Here is a 22892-nt window from a genome sequence, read left to right on the forward strand (position 1 = left end):
AAATGTAGTTGTATGATGCAGCTGTTGTATGGGATGTTGTATGAGATGTTGTATGTTTCGTGGAAGGCAAGGAGGGTAATCAGTGACACTGTCTGAAGATGTACATGTATGTGTATGCTACATACATTGTATGTACAACCTGTGTACCACACAATGAAAAACAAAAATGTGTTTCACAACCACGATTGCAAGCAATTCAGGTGTGCAATACAACAGATCGAGACAGTGCAGTTGTTACTGCAGGTCCATACTCTACATTGTACGTGCAATGCATGTTTCAAGTGCGCTTCTGCGAGGTTCACACTGCAGATTGTGGCATGTCCTTGGGAGGGCATCCCACCGGCCATTAGTGAAATGGAGTAATCTCTAATGCCTTTGGAACCATGGCAATTATGGGGTCGTGTATTCATGCATTCTCCACACGAGGGACATGCTGGTGTATCCAGTGCACATCCATGTACATACACTGTACATACAAGTACATGCACAGTGTACTATTGTGAATCTGCAGAAGTTGAAAGGCATAATATATAAGAAATGAGTGAGGAAAATAGAGGTAATCATATTTGAAGCAGATCAACCAAACTGACGACATAATTTTTACCAACTTACATTTACGCATGTATGCTGTACTTCCCCATTATTCACATTTTAACCTTGTACAGCAGATTGTAGCTTGATGACTTGTGACCCTGCATCACAAAAGTAACTAGAGAAGCACTCTGAGAGCGCAGACCTCCGCCAAGCATGCAGCTCATTTCCACCACTGATCTTGTTCTTCCATAGAGATATCAGTGATTTCCACCCATGTGCTGAAAGCCGCCCGATTTCCCAATATAGAAGCCTTTGTTACGTCATAAACCCTCAGCTGCACGCCGCACCTTGCCCTTGCAGAAACTAGAGCATGCACTTTAGTGCGCGCATGCAAACCTCAAATACGCGCAGCCTGAACTCCCAAGTTCATTGACCCTACCTGCCTAAATATCAAAATCCTTCATAAATTCCCAAAAAATTCTCGGATCACTACCAAAAGTTAATCGTTTGTTACTTGTGTCATTCTCAACCTTTCCTGCAAGTTTCATCCCAATCCGTTTACTACTTTTTGAGTTATTTTGCACACTGACAAACAAACACACACACAAACCAACAGTAACGAAAACGTAACCTCCCTTGGCGGAGGTAATAAAAAGTCACCAGACATGGATTTTTACTGAAGGGCAGATTCTGAAAGAGCAGACTCTAAGCTTTAAAGGTAGGGGATACTTTTCACAGACCTCCCAAAATGCAGCAAAACATTAGATATGAACCTCAGGGACTTGTTTAGGCCACTGCTGAGAAATTTGGAAGTCAACAGTTATCTACAATTTGAATAATGCACAAAACTCAACTACTCAGTAGTTCTGTGTGTCAGCCACACTTAAGCCTTTTCGTTGCAGTCTTCTGTATTTTTTATCTATAAACACAAATCTAAAAGTATAAGGGCTGATGTAATAACATATAGAGTGTGTGGCAAGAATGTATATAGAAATGTTTGTAAGTTTTGATGAACTTTCTTCACAAAATATACATGATGGACACACATGCAGTGCATGGGTCTGCAAAGGTAGCCTAGTAATGTACTGGAATTTACGGTGAGCCCCGAAAAAAATTCAATTCAAAATCTAACGGTCAATAAAAATGTACTAAATGTTACCTTCCACTTTCAATACTTTATGGGAGTTTCTAAAATGATACTCTCTTCAACATACCACTGTATTTATACAACTCTTCATTTAAGGCATGCAAATGGGATTCCCTACCTTTAAAATGATGTATTAACGCAATTTAAATGGACTCTCCTAAACCTATCTAAATATTAGAAACAGCTCACACACTCTGGAAAAGTGTGAACTGAGAAAAAGGCTCTGATGTACAGGGTCTATTCAAGTGCTTTATAATCTTTTTTATACCAAACCAGGTTAGCTGTGCGATGAATGGGACATAGAAAAGGATGTAAACCACAGGAGCAGCAACAATAAAGGGATTAATAGATTAAGCTGAAATTTAACATGCTCTATTAAACATACTGTATTCTGTCCATGTTAATGCCAATTTTCAAAGCAGTAGCAGTATCCTTTCAGAAGTTATTAGAGTTGAAAGTGAATAGTGTGCAAAGGATTATCAAGAAATGAAAAGGGGCCTCTAAGACATACCTGATCTCACCACTTTAAAAAAAAGAATTGGGTTGTAGAAAAACTGCTAAAAACACACTTTCTCATTCACTCTATGATCCCAAACTTTGGAAATAATGTAGAAGAAGAAAAGCTCTTTCAGAAAATATGAAAAACCCAAGATTGACTTGGTTGACCGGTTCCATCTTTTTTGAGTCCTCACATAAAATCAAGGGATGCGACTTTTTGTTGGTTTTGCAATGCCCGGTCACATTTGATAGCCAGTCAGGCAACCAAAAGTGTTTTGTTTTTGGTGGTTCCTGTGGGCTAGATCAAACCAGGGAGGTGAGACAAAACTATGATTTTAGTTGCCCTGTGCTCATCTTTTTTTTCTTGTGTGTGTGTGTGTGTGTGTGTGTGTGTGTGTGTGTGTGTGTGTGTGTGTGTGTGTGTGTTTTTTGGGGGGGGGGGCAGGACAGCCACTGGTCAACCTTACTTTTATTCTAGCTGTTTAGGGTACTTGCTTATTAGACCAGTCAAAACAAAGTTGCTTGAGAACAAGTGAATCCAGCAGTTTTGGTATTGAACAAAAAAAGTAAATTTTGGACAAGTTTTTGTGAGTAGGTGTAAATATTTCAGTGGAACATATTGTCTTTCTCCCTTCCTTCCTCTCAATTTCTGATGTGCAAGATGATCTCATACACTTAGTTCCTGGGAATATTTAAAATGTGGAAACATGCTGGAAATGAGCACTGAAGAATATTAAGAAACTTGAAGACAAAACAGCAGCTACAATAGCAGCTGCAACAACAACATCTGACGCTATACCCAAGTTCATGGAGTAGGGGGTTTCATGTGTGCGCAGCTGGGTGTGAGAACATATGCAGACTACCTGAATACAACTGCTGCACATTTTCTGTAGAAAGGCAGTAATATCAGATGAATTGGTGAGAATGGGGCCAGTCAACAATACCAGAAACTATCGTGGAATGCTAGAAGTGCTGACCGTTTTTTTTTTTTTTCCCCCTTTTTTCTTTTGAGGGGGATGGGGTGGGGGTTCCCTCATTGTGTAGACCTGTCGGGTTCCAGGTATTGACTTAGCAAAGGTCAGGAACTTACGAGAATGGTGCTGTACTGAAGAATTACATTCTACAGTAGATGGCCGTAGGTGGATTTAGTGTGTGTTTGAAATGGAAGGGGTATCCAGCTTTATTGCATGAAAGGACTCCGTAGAGAATGCTCTGGATCGTGGATGTCAAATTTCCACATCTGGGACAATAAACTGCCTTTTTTTTAATGTTATTGGGATACATGTACAATGTATGTTGTCACTTACATTTTGCATATCAATTCCTGTTAGATACATGTAGGAGCATTGAAGCACAGGTCAACCATGCAAGTAATGAAAACTTATCTTCCTTCAGTGCTTTTATACAGGTCTGGAATCTGTATTAAAGTTTGAATTATGAGTGATGTACATTTTCACAAGTGTGTGCAAGTACTGTACATACAATGTAATGTACCAATGTGATGTATACACATTATACTTGTAGGTAATGACCTTCATCGAGTTTATATAAAACAACATTTCTATTATAAACCTCTCTTAATTCGTACATATTTTTTTGTTGTTGCTGGGTTGACCCATATAAATGGTGCAGCTGACTGCAAAATACTTGTGCAGTATATCATACCCTCATTATATAGATGATGACTGGCGGGAGAGGGAACATACACTTGTATGTACCGAATGTTCCACCCGAAGTGTTTGAAACAAAGTCGAGGGACTTATAGCCTCCCGAAATAGCATTTCAAACCCTGAGGGTGGAACGTTTGGTACATGTTCCCGACAACAAAAGTCATCATCTGTTATATGGGTTAGTCAAATACGTCAAATACGTCAACGTCAACCACCAGCACAATGCACTCGATCGCTCGCACAGAGCCAAATTCACTATGCGCGGGTCCTTCTGTCATTTGTTACATGAAAATGTTTTCCCATGGGAGAACATTACAAAAATGTTCTCCCATGGGCGAACATAACGAATGTTCCTCCATCACGTGACTGTGTTTAGCCAATCACTAACCGGTATTTGACTAACCCATTTAATATACAGTAATGACTTTGCTTACTATGCTGTACAGTGGACTCCCGTTATATAAACGAAGTCCTTGGGACTGGCCGTATTCTTTCGTTATATCGAAATTTCTTTATAACTGAACAAATAAACAATAAAAAACATAGAAGCGATAATGTTGCGGCCTGAATTTTTATTTTGTTGTAACTGAACCATGTTCGTTATAACGGGAGTGCACTGTATACAACAATTAATAGGCCAGTGAAAGTTGATAGATATTTCTCGCGAGGCACTTCATGTCTGGTTCTCTCTACCTCCCCTCCAGCTTGTTGCCCTTATTCTCATCATCGTCCCATCCCTAGCGAAGTCGGCGTCGTATGTATCCAGTCTGTACATCATCGGCGGAATCATCGCCTGCGGCATCTTTCTGCTCCTGGTGGCTATGGTGGGACTTGTGGGTGCCATCAAGCATCACCAAGTCTGTCTCTTCTTCGTATCCTTTTCAAAATACAAACATAGTAGTCACATCTCGTCACTCACGGTCGGGTCCATACACGGATGTCAAGCGGGGCCACATTTTCAGTGTTTACTAAAGCATTTGTAGTGCAATGCCGGTAATGTGTAGTACCGTGCAGCAAGCACGAGTAGAGCATGCAGATGCAGTAATCACACCTTATTTTCCCCTTTTGTTGTAACCAGAATTACATTGTCATGCCACAACGGACGTTTCAGAGCTTTTAGTCCTGTATTTGTTTTTTTCCCAACACCTAACCAGTATAACTGTACTGAGAAAATCTACATACTGCTGTATAGTTATGGTACTGTATTTTACAGACTGAGATATTGCCTGATGCTTTTTGTGTATACGACCAGATTGAGCTTGCACTGTGCACCAGCACAGCGCTGTCAACACATTGTTATGGAAATTCAACAGCACTGCCACCATTGGATTTTTAAATTCATGCAGAATAAACAACAATTCTCTTGCACACTGGTTGAGTAAATGCACAGTAGAGCCAGCTGTATGTGTGATCAATCCTGACAGGGGGAGACCCTGTACTGTGAATGGAATATTCAGCCAACATTTAATTTGGTCTTGAGTTACATTAAAGTGGGCAGATAGCCAGGTTGGAGACTGAAAAGTCACTGGTGCTGATATCCATCCTGTAGGGGATATAAAGCAGATATGAAGACATATGATTAGCATGCCATTGTATTAGATTTGTATACGAAGTATACATTGTAATGCACTTTCTCTCTGCCAAAACATTGAATTATTCAATGTATTATGTTTTTGACAGCAGAAGATATCAGTTTATTGTGATGAGTCAGTCAAATTACGTACATTGTACACTGTACTTGGAGTAAAGATGCTTTCAGCTTGAATTTCTGCTCTGCTAGCCATCTTTGCAACATTACCACCAGGAGTACTGTATCCACAATTTGTATACACAGTTTAGCTGTTGCCACGTGTGCAGTACATGTATGTATAGTACACATCCAAATTTATTACAATTTCTCAAAGTCAAATTTTTCATTTCTCACAGATAATCAAATCCCTCAGTTCCTGATCAGGTATAGAATACACAAATTTAGTTTACTAATAAATTGTGTTGAAAATATAAATTCTGGTCTTAGAAAGTTGTAGCATTTCATTCTTTTACACCTGTATATTTTATTATTTTTCTGATTCTTTCTATTGAAGTGTTTCATCCTTGACCCCGTCTTATCCTTGCGCTCATCGGAATCTCTACACCCCAGTACATGCTGATCCTGTTCCTAGTCTTCCTAATCCAATTATCGGTGTCCATCGCTGCCCTGGCCTGCGGGAAAGACCAGCGGTCGCAGCTCGTCAAGATGTCGTGGGAGCGTTCCAGCAACAGCACAAAGACAGACATCCAAAACAACTTCTGCTGCTGTGGCTTCGATGCTAATGACACCAGTCATCCGCCGTGTCCAACAAATACAAATAAAGATGGAGAGGTGAGGAAGCCCTATCCTGATGTCAGTCATTCCTTTGATGGCACCATCATCTGTACAGGTTTTATCTCATACTTTAAAGAGATAAATGTATTTTATGAAAATATGATCAGTCAGAATGTAAGCAGGTATATTTTGTGTGGAGCAATATATTGATCACCTGCTACAATATATTACCCTTGAAAAAAGCAAGATCATTCAACAGCTGATTCCAAGTAGGTCTTGCAATGCTTTTGAAGACTTTTTTTCCTTGTTTGTTTGTTTGTTTGTTTTTATAAATGAATGTGTGTATTTTTTTATTGGTGGGGGGGGGATGGGGTAGGGATATTGTGTGTCATTGCTGTGATTATTAATGATTATTGTAAAGAGTTTATCAATTTCTGTTTTGTTACCCTCTGGTACATGTACTTTGCATTGCCAAAATCTATTTATAAACTTTTATTGTACTAGTAATGTTTTGAAATCATATTGGCTTAGGAATCCAAGATTTCTTCACCTTCATACTCCCTGTGCTTGCCTTTGTAGAAATGTGCAGATATTACGTGTCAAGATAAAATGGATGCAGGATACGCACAAGGATTAAAAATATCTGGAGCAGTTGGTCTCTTTTTCAGTTTAACAGAGGTGAGTAAGATTTCCTCTTTCTTTCACAATTTCTTTCCTTTTTTTCTGTGTGTGGGCCAATTAAATTTTGCAACATTAATTCTGTCAGTATTGACACGAGAAGGGGCTTTTTGTTTTTGTTATTTTATTTAACCCATTCAAATAGTTATTATACATGTCTCCCTCTTTGTTGGTTGTCGTGGTTACAGCTCTTTGGCCAGATGGAGAAGAGCAAAGCTGTGATAAGAATGTGGAGGGGGCCCTTTGACTACATGAACATGTTAAATTTCTATTTATAAACATTGTAGGTTTCAGGTGCTTCTCATCTTTGTTTCAAGGTGACAAGTATGTATTACCTGTCCAAAGCCATGGCAGCAGGTTCTGTGTGTTATCTCACTGTATGCTGTGTGGTTGATCCAGGCAAACCACCTTTGAGGAGGAATGAGAATACCGGTGCACATCAGTTTCTGCCAAGCTTGCAATTTCGCCAGGAAATTGATGACACAGTGTGAAGAATTTGTTGTGTAGATTTTGATATTAATATGAACATCAAATACCAGAGCCTGTGTTTGCTCTTTGGTTATTTGCTGAAGCCATGACTGATGGCTGTCTGTGCTCCCTTTTCTTTTTTATAGCTCTTTTGTATGCAATACATAAGGCTCTGTGTGAAGTTTAAACATATGCCGTCCACATCATGGAAATTATGATAATTAGATATGATACTGTTGGGTGTCAGTTATGTAGGCAGGCTGTACTTCAGTTTGTGCATTCACTTCGTGTGATGCGGTCATGTTGTTGATTATAATGCCATGGAAGCACAATATATTTTATACTGGAATTACACTGATAGTATCAAGCCTTAAAGTAAGTGATTCAAAGAGGCTGAGAGCCTTTTTGCAAGCACAAAAATCCCCACTAAAATTAGCCAATTCATAGGATATGTATGTAAAGTTATTTGCCACTATATATTATGTAAATACAAGTTAACCCGTATTCAAGTGGACTGTGTTTCACGAAAGCTTTGACTATTATAAAAGCATGCCACAAACTACATCTCAACATACATGCACACATACTATAAAATGAAAGTTTTATCTTTTTAAAGCCAAACAAACAGATCATTAAAGCAGTTGAAATTGGGTAATTAGAAAGAAAACTATGGAATTTTGAAGTTGATGTTTTCACAAAGTTGTGATGTTAGTTGCAACCACACTTGTTGCAACCACACTTAGTTGCAACACAACTTTGTTTTCACAAAGTTGTGATGTTAGTTGCAACCACATTTTCAGACAAGACAAGGTGATCAGGGTGATTCATGAGGGGTCTGAACATGTTGCTGCAACATGCTCACATTCCTGTGCAACATGCTCAAATTCTTGTGCAACATCCTCAAAAGCCAGCAACATGCTATGCAGCATCCTCAAGAATTAGCGACATGCTCAAAGTAAAATTTGATAAAACATGTGCAAACATGTGCAAAACTTGAGAGACATCATACTTGTTTATTTTTTTCACGTAACATTTGGACGACTGCTGACTTTTTTTGCTACAGTGTACAAATGTCATATGTGCACCAAGAGTGCCTTTGAACTTTAAAAGTCTTTCAGTTTTGCTACCAAATGAGTTGTCTAAGAAGTCTATTTCTGTTTTATGATCCAATCAATTGTCTAATAAAACAGGAAGGCTACATACGAACTGGAATTTAAACTGATAGTTTGTATGTATACCAGATGTTAGCCAAAGGAATGTGTTGTATCTCTTACTGTCACCTAAAGTATCAATAAGGTTACACTGTAGGTAATTATTTTACCAGACAGTTTATTTTACCTCTAGATGGGCAACACTTCCACTGTACAAAATGTATTGTCATTTACACTGTAGGCCTCAATGATAGTTTACAGTTTATCATTCGCTTCTATCCTTCACCTTCATGTCATGAATGTATCACATGCATTATATGCAGACATACAATCAAACATTAAGTCATAGCCTTTATTCAAACCACATAGATATAGCAACTGTGTGTTTCCAAAGAGTTTTCTTTACCCTTTCACACAAAGCATCTTTTATTATTTAAATTGTCTTCATATGAGTTTAGGCACCTCTTCCTATATACGTGTACACTGTACAGCTGTACATGTAGTACATGATGTATGCAGTGTGTGTGCGGTTGCTCATTCTTTGCACTATACTGATCATTTTCTAACGTACAGTGTGGTGTATTATAATCTCTACATTGTATGTGCACAACATTTTGCTAAAAATATTTCATGCACAGTATTAGCTTACAGAGAGAGAGCGAGGGAATAAAAGAGGGAGATTTAAGCTCACATCCTTCCCAGTATTAGTGGTACAGAAACTGCTCCAAGTTGTGTGCCGTTTATTGCATGACTAATTAATACCTTTTTGCAGTTTGCACAGGACCCAATCATATTGAGCACACAGTGGATTATAGATGTTGTATGTCGTGGGATGCATACACACAGCTGCTGGTGTTTAAACTTTGCATAGAACTTTACATATGGACAACCACATGGACACGCAGATCCTCTTTCTTTCTATGCTTTACATATAGTATTACACGAAATGTAGGTGTTCACTGGGTGACTGTGCATTATATCAAGTTTCATTCAGGTCAAGAGATGCAGGGAAAGTGAGAGAAAATTCACCCAACCCTGCCATTCTGTAATTCAGTCCTGAGAAGCGAGGTTTATGCATTACACTGTTTGCTCTTTGTTTGAGTAATCTTACTTGCAAAAGGAGCAAGGGCTCGGGGTGGGGGAGGGGAGGGGAGGGTACTGTTCAGAGAAATAGTTGTGGTGAAACAGCTTCCTGACATACCCATATCTATATGGGGTCAATAAAACAAGACACAAAACTATGCTTACTCGATTTGTCTACATTTATTGTTTGAAATATCACTAATCACATTATGAGAAGAGTAACAATATTCAGTGATTCCCCAGTTGGGATTGAGAAAGGACACATTCCCCCATGACTGAAGATGTGTTTCCTTTTCATCAGTGTCATGCAAAACTATCACTTTGTCTGTCTCTAACTGAGAGGATTTGCGCAAACTCTGTCACTGCCGTGTGCCAGAAATTGTTGTTTTCACAAGCACTGACAGGAAATTAGTTCAACTTAAGTTCAGAATGTGAATATGATTACAATGATAACAAGGTACATCTGTTGATCCTCTTAACCCGTTGCAGATGGGCTGATTTTGCTGCAACACGCATTTCCCATAGACACTTGCCGGAATATACCAGGGACTCATACTCAACGGGTTAATGCTAGAACCACCAAATCAAAATTTCATTTACATTGCATGTGCAAATGTTGCTGACAAAATATGCTGTATTAGACAAGAATGATATTGCACACTTTTTATGCAATTATTGTGATTGTTGGGCAGAATCTATGCTGTTTGCTGATGCAAATGAGTATTTTTGTGATTTCCAGAGTAATCTTAAGAGAGATTAGCTCGCTGAATCTGCGCTTGGACTTGACTCGCGAAACAGGGTCACATGATCAAGAAATTTGATCCCGCTGGGATTATATCTGCACTCAGACGTTGAGGAAGTTGTCAGGAGATTTCTGTATTCAACTCCTCACTCTCTTGTTTGTTTTGTTTTGTTTTTGTCAGTTGATACAATTCCATAAGTGTATTAGAGAGACATGTTATTACAGGATAGGGGAGAATCAAAAGAAAAATGGAATATTTGATTTAGAAATGTTGTACAATACTATACATGCAGTTGTCGACAATAGACAGTCATCATTATGCCCCAGCAATGCTTTTCAGTACATTAATATTAATGTCTTTACACTACACCAATATTAGAAAGGGAACACACAGACACAGATACGTATGTACACACACATGCACACACACACACACACACACACACACACACACGTATACAGACATCCTCTGTCCTATGGTGTAGGGCTTTCTCTGTCATTCTAATTTGTGCTGCACAATGTAAACACCCCCACGGTCGATGAGGAGCAAAGTTCAATACTGAAGCAAAGGAATGTATGAGATATGTTGTGTACATTTTGTATGCTAAAAGGTTGAAAGGTAATCTAATTGTGTGGACTACATGCTTTGTCTATATTTCCATCCTTCATCATTATGGTTTCATTTCATTTGGAAATTAATTTGTTTCTTCTCTGTTCTTGCTCCCTCTCCTTGTCCTCTCTCCGTGTTCTCCATTCTGTCTGTCCCTTTCTTGACCCTTCGCTACTCGGTTTGTATCTGTATGCTCGTCATCTCTTGTCTCTTGACCACACCCCTTGTGAAATTTTTCCTCAAACAACTCTTCTGGCCACATTCCTGCACTGCTCTGTTTTCCCTTATCCATAATATTCATGATTCACTTTTGTGCAATTTTCACCCTTCCAAATAATATTGTATGCATATTCGTTAAATAAATCAACAACAAACAAACAAATTGATAATCAACCTTTGCGATATCTGCACACTTTGATCAACTATTCCAATGTTGTTCTATAATGCAATGATATCTTTCTTGGTATGGGTAAATAATATTCCATGTTCTTTGAACTCATTTTCCTACTTCATAACAAAATATGATAATGATGAATTATTCATATTGTCACAAATTCCTTTTTTTCTCTTCTTGGCATACATTGTATGCCATGTTAAATTGGGTTTGTCTGACGATAAAAATATTTTGTTTTCCTTGCCTCCAAATGGCATGTTGATCTATTGAAAACCAAACCAAACCAAATTCAATATGTTTCTTACCCTTTTCCCCCTCATAATGTTTATCTACATGTATCTCCTCCCCTTCCCCCCAATGTAATTTCTTCTCCCACCCCCAATTTTCGGTTTGTTTTATTTTGTGTGTACGAATCCTGTAGCTGATAGGGGTGTGGTTAGCTATTAGGTTCCGGAATCAGAAGGACCCCCGGGCCAACCCCAGCGCCTTCCTGTAGCAGTGGCCCCACCCGTCACCCAAACCTACCAATCTGCATTCGCTTCGCAAAACTTCACAAGTATGAAGAAGAGATATATCTGTAGATCAGTTTTATCTTTAAACAAAAAGTTGTTTGGTGTATCATGAGTTTGTGATAATTCGTTTGGTACAGTTATGTCACTCTTTAATCCCTGAGCAGCATATGCAGGGATTTGTTTACCAATTATGTGTTTAGATTACAGTGCTTTTGGACACTAACACAAGTAGTGCCATTTTATACAACTCTAATACTGTCACTGCCAGAAGATGTTACTCCAAAAAGTAGTAATAATTTGCAATAGTCATCTTTTATGTGAAAACAGCATGAAAATCTTTGGTTGCACAAATACATTTTTGTTAACATCTCATGATCATTTAATTTCATCCAACATTCATTTGTTTTGTAATATCTAACACATACATTAACGCTCAGTTCTGTAGAGTGGGATATACAGTATGTTCATTTATTGTTTTTCACAGCTTGATGCTAACAATCAAAAGAACATTGCTATGACTACTTATTCCTGTTGTTTTCTCTCATACAAATTCATCTCGAATGCAAATTTAGGTGAGGGGAGGATGACAGCAACTCACAACTTTTTCATGTGGCTTGTACACAAATATGTCGCTATAATCAATATTTTTGGTTGATATCATAAAAACTGGTACTGTAAAACATGTAGTGCAGACAAGAACTTTCCAGTGCATTCTAATTTTATGAATTTTGGCTCGCGAAATTTGAGAAATTGAAATGCATGCAAACATTCACAGTTTTACAGTAGTAGGTCATGGCAACAAAACAAATATTTAATTTTCATTTGTATATTTTATTCTATTGGATTAAAATAAAAATAAAAATTAGGGAAGACTTGTGTGTATGCCAATGGAAGACTCAAGAAGTTTAATGCTGTCACCATCACATCTAATTTGCAGACAATTTCCCTTTCTTTTTGTTAACTGAACATTTAGATTTATAAAGAAAAAGAATTGCTCTTTGAGAAATTATAAAATGATAAAAATTGACCATTAAGGTTGACCCATTTCCTTTATTTTGAGTCGTGTAAAATTGTGTCATATTACTTTTCTTTTTGTGTCACATATGTGACAATTACTCTGTTTAATTTTTTTTTTTTTTTTTTTTTGGTACATGTGAAATAATGTTCATTTCACACTGGCAGCAGATTGTATTTTATTTAACAACTTGTTGGTGTTCAAAAACCTTTCCTTATGCATGTCTTTCATGGTGTCTTCTCAGAAATAGAAGGGCAGTTTGCAGCTTTTATGAGGGAGGTTTGTGAATGCCACACATTTGCAATGGGGCATGTGTATTATGCTGATGTATAATTCATACATACTGTACATTAGATAGCCATTACAAGCCAGTCTGGAGTTGTGCATCTTAAGGGGGGGGGGGGGGGGGACAAGGGAGGGGGAGAGAGAGAAGCAACGAGGTAGATGAGGATGACAATACTGATAGTCAATGGTATTGCAATACAGTCCTGACTTAAGTATGCTCTTGACACATGTACTGCGGCAAATACAGTTTACATGATAATCATTGAGCGTTGAAGCCTCTCAGCTTCAGAATGGTAAAGCGAGTTTGTGCTCTACCGTATGTCCAAAAAAAAAATTTGCAAAAGTACCCTCCGCAACGATAACTCTAAAATTAGTGAATCAATCCAAACACAATTTCAGGGTATGAAACTATAACTCATTGCACACATCTTACAGAAAACCCCATTCAGTTTGCTTCAGTGGTCAAGGAGACATGAGGATTTTTGTAGAGCATGTCAGGAATCCCTTCCCTCCAAGTTCTGTCTATTGTGTTTTATGCAGTTCCAAGAGCATCCAAGTGCTAAACTTGGAAGAATCAGACTCATGACATGCCTCACAACAATCCACATTTTTCTGTGACCGCTTAACCAAATTGATTGGGGTTTTCTGCAAAATAGAGCTACAATTGTAAGATGTTATATTTTAAGGCCCTGAAATAGTATTTAGACAGTTTTATCATATTGGGTGTTAGCAATGCAAAAATCTGATTGTAATTTTTTGGGGGACATACTGTAGTACATACATATTTACAGCTAACTTTCAGAAATCTCTGACCGATGTGCATGTGTGCCGCTGCCATTTTTGTAGTGTCTGCCTTTTCCATGAGTTTGTACTAACATCAGTGTAAAAATAGGAAAATCTGCATGCTCTCCTCCTCCGATTCAACTGAACTGACTTTATTTGACCTACAATGTATTTTGACTTTTCTTGTCGGAGTATCACATCTCTGTTTAGACTAGAAACCCCTTACTCTATGCACAATGTTTGCAGACCAAGTTTCATCCACATTTTTTCCCCTTAACCAGTATGCGAGTGTCATTCTAATTTGATAAGCCCTGCTCTCTGATTAGATTTCTCCACCCTCCTCACCCACCCAAACTTTGGAGAGGTGTGATTCCCCGCTATTGTCTGAGGCCCAGCAAGCGGCCAAAGACAGGCAGCAGGCAGCTTGTACAGAAGGCCTGGTGCTAGCCTCAGCTGCATGCTAATTATGAGCCCTGAGATATTGGGGGAAGATGAAAGAGGACGCAGCCATGTAGAGTGCATACTGGTTGTTAACCTATTGGGAGCTGAGCTGTAGTAATCATTGGTAATTCACAGATGCGCTTATTTTTTTCTTGTTTGAATCCCTCACAATGTACCACCCTGTAAAAACACAAACAAAGTGCATTGTAATGCACTCAGCTCTTAAGAGTGCATTTACTCTACATGTGTGACCTACGATTGATTACTGATGTACTGGAAGCAGAGTAAAAAAAGACCTCTTGAAAACCTTAAGGTTTACTAAATTCATTAAAAAAAAACAACAATAATAGTAATGACAATTTCAGGACATTTCATGCACAAAATACAAGGTGTAAAGTTCTATGATTTGTAAGTACAAATTTGAACTGCTTATAAAACATGTTAGGCTCCTAAAAAAATACCCATGTTGATTGTAGTATTACTCTGTGACTGCACCGAGATATGCCAGTTTGCTGCTACTTTGTGAAAGTGAAATGAAGTGAAATTTGCACATCTCAATTAAGTATAGGCTTACTTGTTTTAGATGGGGAGTTAATGTGCATGTCATTTCTGCTATTGAATATGATAAGATGGTAAGAGCTTCTTCCTTTTTTTTCACAACATGCCTTCTTTGATAGGAGTTCTTTTATTAAAACAGTGCAGTGAAAGTGAAATTATCAGATATACTTGGTTTTGTTTTGTTTTTTGCATTTTGTTCAGTAACATCTTGCCAAAATCATCAACAGTACTCTTTCCCCTCTAATGAGTAGTACTATAGTACTAAGTAGTTTTACTTTATTCAGAAAATCCTTAATTTGATATTTTCATCATACTGGAGACTCAAAGGTCAGCAGCTAACTGGTAAAATAAAATCGAAGAAGGATTTCTCTGAATTACAAATTCAACTTTTTCAGGGGAGTTTTTAATTGTAATACAGCATTGACATGGGAACTTGAGTAAGAATGACAGTTGAATATGACAAAAGTAAAGTTTTTTTTTTTCAGCATATAATTCACATGTCATATTTAAAAAGAAGTCTCTATAAGCTAGTGGAAGAAAGTGCGAATTATGTATTTAAATTCAGAGAGGGTATCAAGTAAAATGACAGAGATACATTGTACATGCATGCATAGATTCATAATTCCTACAAGATGCATATAAACCAGTGTACTGATGTGTTTAAACTCATTGGGTACATTTCTGTACTGGGAATCCAGTTTTTGTGTGCTAATTGTTGCTTTGACAGATAAACATACATATTCAAGGTATGCATTAACATGAACAGAATGTTTGTGTACCAGTATTTGATAGACTAATATATATTGCATCTGTGTAGTCACACTGGATACTTTAAAAAACGTACAAAGAAACAAACAAACTGTACATTGTTTGCCTTGAGCTTATGTGCTGTGTGCATGATTGATATTCTCTAGCTGTAGTAGGAAATCCCTTTTGAGACATTCACTCCTCGTAATTTGAGAGGCCCTGTTTTGCAAGGTGCTGTTATGAATCATGTATTGACAGGAGCAGCGAATAAATGTTAGCCTGGGGTGTGCAATCCCATTCCTACAAGAGGAAGTAAGGAGGAAAGAGGACATATTCCCCCCCCCCCCAATCCTCCATTTCAAATCATATGAGAAACAAACTGACATGTATACATATCAAGGTATCATTTCCTTTGCTCCCCTCCTCCATGAATGTTTAATGGTGTCCATAGTAACCACTGCAGCACATTCTAATGGCCTCATCAATTTCATCACACCAGAAGGCATTAGGTCCTGCAGGCAAGGAGGGGAGGGACGTCAATGAGTATGCCAGATGCGTCTCGACTTTTTGGTCGGAAGTAATGTTAGGTTGTGATAGGAGCTGCTCGTGCAGGAGTTGTTTTTGTACTTGTTGTTTCTATTTTTGCTTGCACCACTAGGATGCTTTCTCTCCTAGAGGTCTGCAATAAAAACGTTCCTAAATTTGAACATAGTATTAAACTGCCTGACATTTATGTGTAAAGGTAGAGCCCCTGCCAGTTAAACCTTTCCAATATACTACAGATCTTATCCTGTTATGACATTGCATTAAAAAAAAAAAAAAAAGAGGAAAACAAAATCTTGGCATGCTGAAAGGTAACAAGCCTTTTTTGGAAGTATTCCTCACTATCTCCTCACAGTATCATGTCTGAGGTCAAGAAGGTCAAATCTCTGTAGGCTTCAAAACCTTGAATACTGCACTTCATTTGCAGGGTGATGCAGTACATGCAATGGAGTGTTTCTATGCCAATTTGCACATATGTCTTGAAATGCATTATAGTCAGTGAATAGACTAATTACCCCTTAATCCCTGTTTTGTTATACCCCCGCCACACATAGTGTGAAGGGGGTATGTAGGAATCACCGTGATGTTGGTTGGGCGGGCGGTCGGTCTGTTGCAAAATCTTGCGTCACGAACTCCTCCTACAGTTTTGAAGCAATTTAAATGAAACTTACGGTAAATGATGATATTGAGGTATAGATGTGCAAGACATGTTTTTTGTGTTTGTCGGACAATGCGTTGCCATGGTAACCATAATTTTACCAAAACCTTGTGGATTGAATAATTTCCATAGTATTTGAGCAATCAATTTCAAAATTGGTGTCTGTGATGATCTGTAGGTGTAGTTATGCTAGACACTCCTTGTGTTTGTACTTGACAAAGCATTGCCATGGTAGCCGCATGTTTTCTTTGAAATCTTGTGGAGTGAACAACTTCCACAGTTTTTAAGCAATTGAAATCAGATTTGGTAGGCATTATGGCCTTGAGGCATAGATGTGGAACACATAATTTTTGTGTTTGTCGGACAAAGCGTTGCCATGGTAACCGTAATTTTACCAAAACCTTGTGGATTGAATAACCTCCACATCATTAAGCAATTAAGGTCAAAATTAGTATGTATCTTGATCTAGAAGTGTAGTTTTGCAAGACACCAATGTGTTAGTTTAAGGAAAATGTGTTGCCATGGTATCCACTCATTTTTGTATCAAAATAAACCATTCAAGCTATGAAGGTCAAATTTGGTGTGTATGATGGTCTTTAAGTGTAGTGATGCTGGGGGAAAGCATGTTTCCATTTGCTGTAAGTTTTATACTCAGTGTCAACTCTGTAATTGTACAGTAAACTAAAATTATTATATTTCCAATTTGACAAGTGCACAAATTTGTTATTAACGTCATTGCCCTCATGACATCACATACTATAAAGCAACACTAGGGGCGGGAGAATTAATCACCTTAAGTGATAATTCTAGTTAATATTGAATGTCTATTATTGAATTACAAGAAGGTCCAGTTTAGGGGATTTACCAAATGCTATTGAAAATGCATTACAAGTTTTGGCCAAGTGCTTTGGCACATGAAGGATTTAAAACTATTATAAAATATGTGGAGGTGCTTTAGAATGCTGGAAGTGATTCGTGATACCTTAAACCCTAAATGTGACACTGCATCACAAAACCAACAAAAGTCGCCCGACATGGATTTTTTGTAAAGGGCATATATTCTAAATTAGCAGACTGTTAAGCTTTAAAATAGTGTATAACTCAATACAAATGGACTTTCCTATTAAAGGGGTGGTACAGTATTGGTGGAGATGAGAATTGGGCTTTTAACTTTTTGCGAGATACCAAGAAAACACTTATGATATAGTACAGTCCATACCATTTTAAGAGGAATTCAAAGTTTATTTGATGAAAATCGGGTTTGGAATGACTGAAACATCCAAAAACAAAGTAAAAAAAAAAACGATCGTAATAAAGTGTGGGTCCCACACTTTATTAGAATCGCTCTTTTTTGATATCTCAGCCATTTCAAAACCAATTTTCATCAAATAAACATTGAATTCCTCATAGAATTACATGCTCTTTCACATCTCATAGAAGGTTTTTCATTATCTCACAAAAAAATGTTAGAAACCAGAAATTAGGTCTCAACCAAAACCATACAATCCCTTTAAACCCATCTAGATAATGGAAAGAAAGTATACACTCTGGAAAAGTCTTAACTGAGAAAAAAAAGGCTCTGGAGTTTTATAGGGTATATTCAAGTGTTCAATCTCACCAAGCTGTGCACTGCGCAATGAATGGAACAAAAAACAAGATGTAGAACTCCAAGGCAACCACAGTGAAGGGAGTATCAGATTAAGCTGAAAGTGTTCATACTCTATTAGCACATTCTAATAATGACTGGTACCAAATTTGAAAGCAGCAGCACCATCCTTTCAAAAGTTATTAGAGTTCAAAATGAAGAGTGAGGGCAGGGTTTTTAAGGAATGAAAAGAGGCCTGTAGGACAAACCTAATCACGCTATTCTAAAAAAAAAAGAAAAGAAAAAGAAAAAGTGTTGTTATACAATGTACTACAACTGCAAAAACCGCAACTTTCCATTCTTCACATGACCCCAAACTTAGAAATAGTGTAGAAGAATTATTGCTCTTTCGGAAAATATAAAAATCTGAAAATTGACAAGGTAGACCCATTTCACCTATTTTGAATCCTCACATAAAATAGGGGTGAGCGACTTTTTGTTGGTTTTGTTTCTCTCAAATTTCTTCTATGCTCAAGCAGACTTTGTCATTCCATCTTTCACTACTTTTTTCTTCTTCATTGTTTCCCTTGTAATTTGATACCACATGGGGGGGGGGGGTGGATATGTTACGGATGTCTGAGTGCAATGAACTTTCACTTGTCCATCCAAGCGATTTTAAAGGAAATATAACTGTTTCCCATGTTCACTTCCTTTGCTTGATTTTGTTATACTAGGTTTGGTAGGTAAATTAGATTAAACATTGGACATTGAAATAATGTTATACATTTGAGTCACAAGCGCTGATTACGAGTACATGTTTGTGAGGCATGATATGTACCTGTGAGTACAAATTTATTTTGTAGTGTCATTTACAAAATATGTCATAGTAGATTTATACATTGATTGTTGATTGGTTGCATTGATTATTGTCTGTATAGTGATTGAAGCAATATAGTATTGATTTTGTGCAGTGGGAAATCAGTGTTTATTGATATACTTCATTTACATTGTATTTTGTACTACGCTGCATTTTCTACCATGTGGCACTCGGGACATAGTGCAGTAATATGCATACCCTCGATAATTTGCCTTCATGCGATTTTATTTCAACCTGACCTTTGACCTCAGTAAAATTAAACAACATTTGCATGCATGTACTAATCACTGCATTCCTTATAAAATGCTCATGATCTCATATTATACCGTCCTGTGTTCCCTTTGAAATCATACACTATCTATCTGACAAAGTGTTGTCTTTTTCAGATATGATTTGAAATTGTACCACCATGTGTGTCACATGTATTGTTTTATTAACCAGTTGAGGACAGACTGATTTTGCTGTAGCACATATTTTCCATAGACACCTACCCGAGTACGTTGTATACTCGACACTAGTGTTCAATGGGTTAAGACTGTCGTTTAAATAGAAAATATCATGTATTCTACATGCTTTATTATGACTGTCCTTAGAAAAAAATGAGGTTTACTGACAATAATTATTCATCTCCATCTGATCGCATACTAATTGTGACTAATTTTGAATGTTGTATTTCTGCGGAAATGCCATGTCATAGTTCCTGTTTGTTTTGGCTGTTATAGAATTTATATTTCAGTGCATGTTCTCTTTCTCTTTCAATTTGTAACAGATCTAATCTGAACCCATGTCTTTCCTGCCTCTTCAAACTTGTGAAAAGTACACCACACATTGTTAAGCTATATCAGAAAATGTGTCTTCTCTTCTACATCATAGCATCAAAGGAAACACCAAGTGAAAGTCCACTTTGCGCTCTAGCAGACTTATATCAAGGAAGTGAATATCAAATGCACAGAACAATTCAAGGGAAAATCCATCTCGGTATCATGTTACTTTGTACGAAAACAAAAAATCAGAGAAGTGCATCAGTGAAAATTTGGAGAAAAAAATTGAAACACACCCACAAACAAAAGTTTTGTTTTCTAAGAGTTTAGACAGTAAGACAAATCAGCAACTCTGTGCTATCTAGGTGTTGAGCAGCTCTCAGTTTGGTTTGTGCACACCAAAAAACTCACCAATTTTCATTTTCCTCCAGAGGAAGAAATTTTCTGCAGACCTGTTCCTAGTGTGTAATTAGAGTGGAATGTTTTTTTCCACGTCCTCATCGGATTAAAGTTATGTCCGTGCCCAAATATTTTAGATAAATTCAGATTAGTCACTGTCAGCGCTGAGTAGCTCTCTGTCTGTTTTTAACTTCCAAATATGATCAATACCATCAAAGTGACAATCTGTATATGCTGTTTTTTTTTCATTCATTTTCTTTCCTTCTTTTGCATTCCTCTTTCCCTTACAGTTTGTAGGAGTCCTAATCACGTACCGGTTCCGCAACCAGAAGGATCCTAGAGCCAATCCCAATGCCTTTCTCTGAGACCAGATCTGCAACTCAACCAGCAACCTTGTGCCAGCATTAAAGATAACAAGATGTAGCAGTTTTGAAGAAAATAATCGTTGCATCGGTAAAGATTTGTTCAGAAGAAGAAAAAAAGATAATAGATTGAGTGGATCAAAGGTGGTTTGACAGAGGAAATAAGCAAAAAGTATGTTGTCTTAGATGTCTGGTAGTGAAGTGATGCAGTTTTTTATCCTTTGAAGATATATTTTTGTTGCCTCAGTGTGTCAATAGGGTATGTGCTGGTAGGTTTATGTTCAATAATTACTGTGATTACATTCAATAATTTCAAAGTTGCAACTTCATGCAAATGAAATTTTTTATGCCTTCATGTCAGAGGTTACAGGAGGCTTTGGAAAATGGTGTTCTTTTCCCTTCCTAATGCTTTTAGTTTTCTCAAATACATTTGTAGTCTAGACATGAATTTTGTACAAATTCTAGTAACTTATCTAGCAGGTCATATTGATATTACATAGCAACTTACATCTGGGTATCACATTAATTTTTTAAAGAAATTCTCTTGTATACAACATCTCTTGCCTGTGTTTACTACTTCTGCTTTTGTGGTCTATTTGATGTTTTGTGTTGGTGATGGGCAAAATGAAAAAAAAGACAAAACAAAACAAAACATAGAAAGCATGTTTTTCTCAGCAGTTAAGAAGTGCTACTTCGTAAATTTACAGTGCTACATCAAATGCCTCAAATGTCACTTTTTACACTTTGGTATTGGATTTTGATGGTAATTAGAACACTACCATTTTTAACAAAAAGTACTTAAAGTAATTACATCTTACAGTATTGTGTGTTTCTTCAGTTAGCTTTGTGATTGGGAAGAAAACAAAGAAAGAATAGTAGCGTTACAGCGAGAATGCAATGTAAAAAAAAACAAAAACAGTAGAAACAGCCAAATCAAAGCACGCTTATAACTTGAGGGGGATGAGAACGGGAGTGTCTGAATGTATTTTGTAGAAATGACATCTACTTTCTGTAGTCTACAAGAAGGTATGTGTGTGGAGAATTGTCGAATGTCAAAGGTTAGAGTTCAGTGAATGAGGCCATAGCTGTGTGCTGTGATAGTCACTAAGGACACTTTACTGTCCATCTCTCTGTAGGCAATATCATGCACCAGGCCATAGCAGTCCTTGCAGCCAAAGTTTGTAAAATCTCAAACGTAATAATGTGCAGACCTCCCAACCATTCAGAATTTTGGGGAAAAATATCTGAATTTTGACCATTCCCAACTCTTGTTTCAATAGGAGTTTCCATTTTTTTTTTTTTTTTTTGGATAATTTTACTACACACTTCTATGGGAACTGCTCTTTCTTTCCTACTTTTGAGCCAAATCATCCCTATTTTACAGTTAGAAACGTTGGGAGGTCTGAATCTGTGTCGCATATAATATATGTCACCCATATGATATGTTACATATATTACACATCCTTGTCTGCAAGATAGTACCCATGCTGAGAGGGGCTCCGTAATAATCTGGCTACAGCTATGAATGTTGACATTTGAAGCGGTATTTGGGTATGAGCACTACTATCAGACGTAATAAGTGTCATGTTTTTCCCTTTTGCTTTCTCTTTTTTTTTTCTATTCCATTTATGTTTTTCATTTCATTTGGGCTGCATTTATCATCTGTCCCATGTTTGAAAGACATTTCAATACCCATTATCAAACAACCAAGTTATGTTTATCATGTCCATCGCGAGTCAAGAGGAAGGCAGCTCCATTTCGCTGTTTATAGACCCGGGGAGCATTGGTGATGCACTGTAGTTGACATGGGTAGGTCAGAGCTTTAAACACGTTTTAAAACAACTTTTACTGTATTTGTCATCTCTGCAGGAACGTGTTTCAGGCTCAAATGCGTTTCAGATCGCATTTTTTATGGCCTACGTATGGCGTTTCCCCATAGTCAGAACAGCTTTGCATTTATCATCTGCGCAAATTTCTCTGAATGTTGTTTGAAAACAGTAATTATACGTCAGAAGTGAATTGATAGATGCACCCGTATAGTAAATATCAAGAGCATGTGGTTCCACTTTTAGGCATTAGAAGGTTA

The 22892-nt window shown here is 37.4% G+C and overlaps 1 protein-coding gene across 2 annotated transcripts in view; it reads left to right on the top strand.

Annotated features, from left to right (window-relative positions):
* LOC140237613 (tetraspanin-31-like) overlaps window positions 1–21988 on the top strand; it is a 30447-nt gene extending 8459 nt beyond the window's left edge. Inside the window, exons 2-6 of one of the 2 annotated variants that reach the window (XR_011901857.1) lie at window positions 4554–4721; window positions 5990–6211; window positions 6734–6832; window positions 11702–11836; window positions 20735–21988. Coding sequence is in view for 1 of the 2 variants with exons in the window: in XM_072317543.1 (XP_072173644.1) it covers window positions 4554–4721; window positions 5990–6211; window positions 6734–6832; window positions 20735–20809 (564 nt within the window). In the remaining variant the exon portion in view is untranslated. The remainder of the gene's footprint in view (window positions 1–4553; window positions 4722–5989; window positions 6212–6733; window positions 6833–11701; window positions 11837–20734) is intronic. The other variant, XM_072317543.1, reaches the window with a different exon arrangement.
* Window positions 21989–22892: the final 904 nt, after the last annotated feature.

The sequence above is a fragment of the Diadema setosum genome, chromosome 14 (genome assembly GCF_964275005.1).
Source record: "Diadema setosum chromosome 14, eeDiaSeto1, whole genome shotgun sequence".
In the NCBI taxonomy this organism is placed as follows: domain Eukaryota; kingdom Metazoa; phylum Echinodermata; class Echinoidea; order Diadematoida; family Diadematidae; genus Diadema; species Diadema setosum.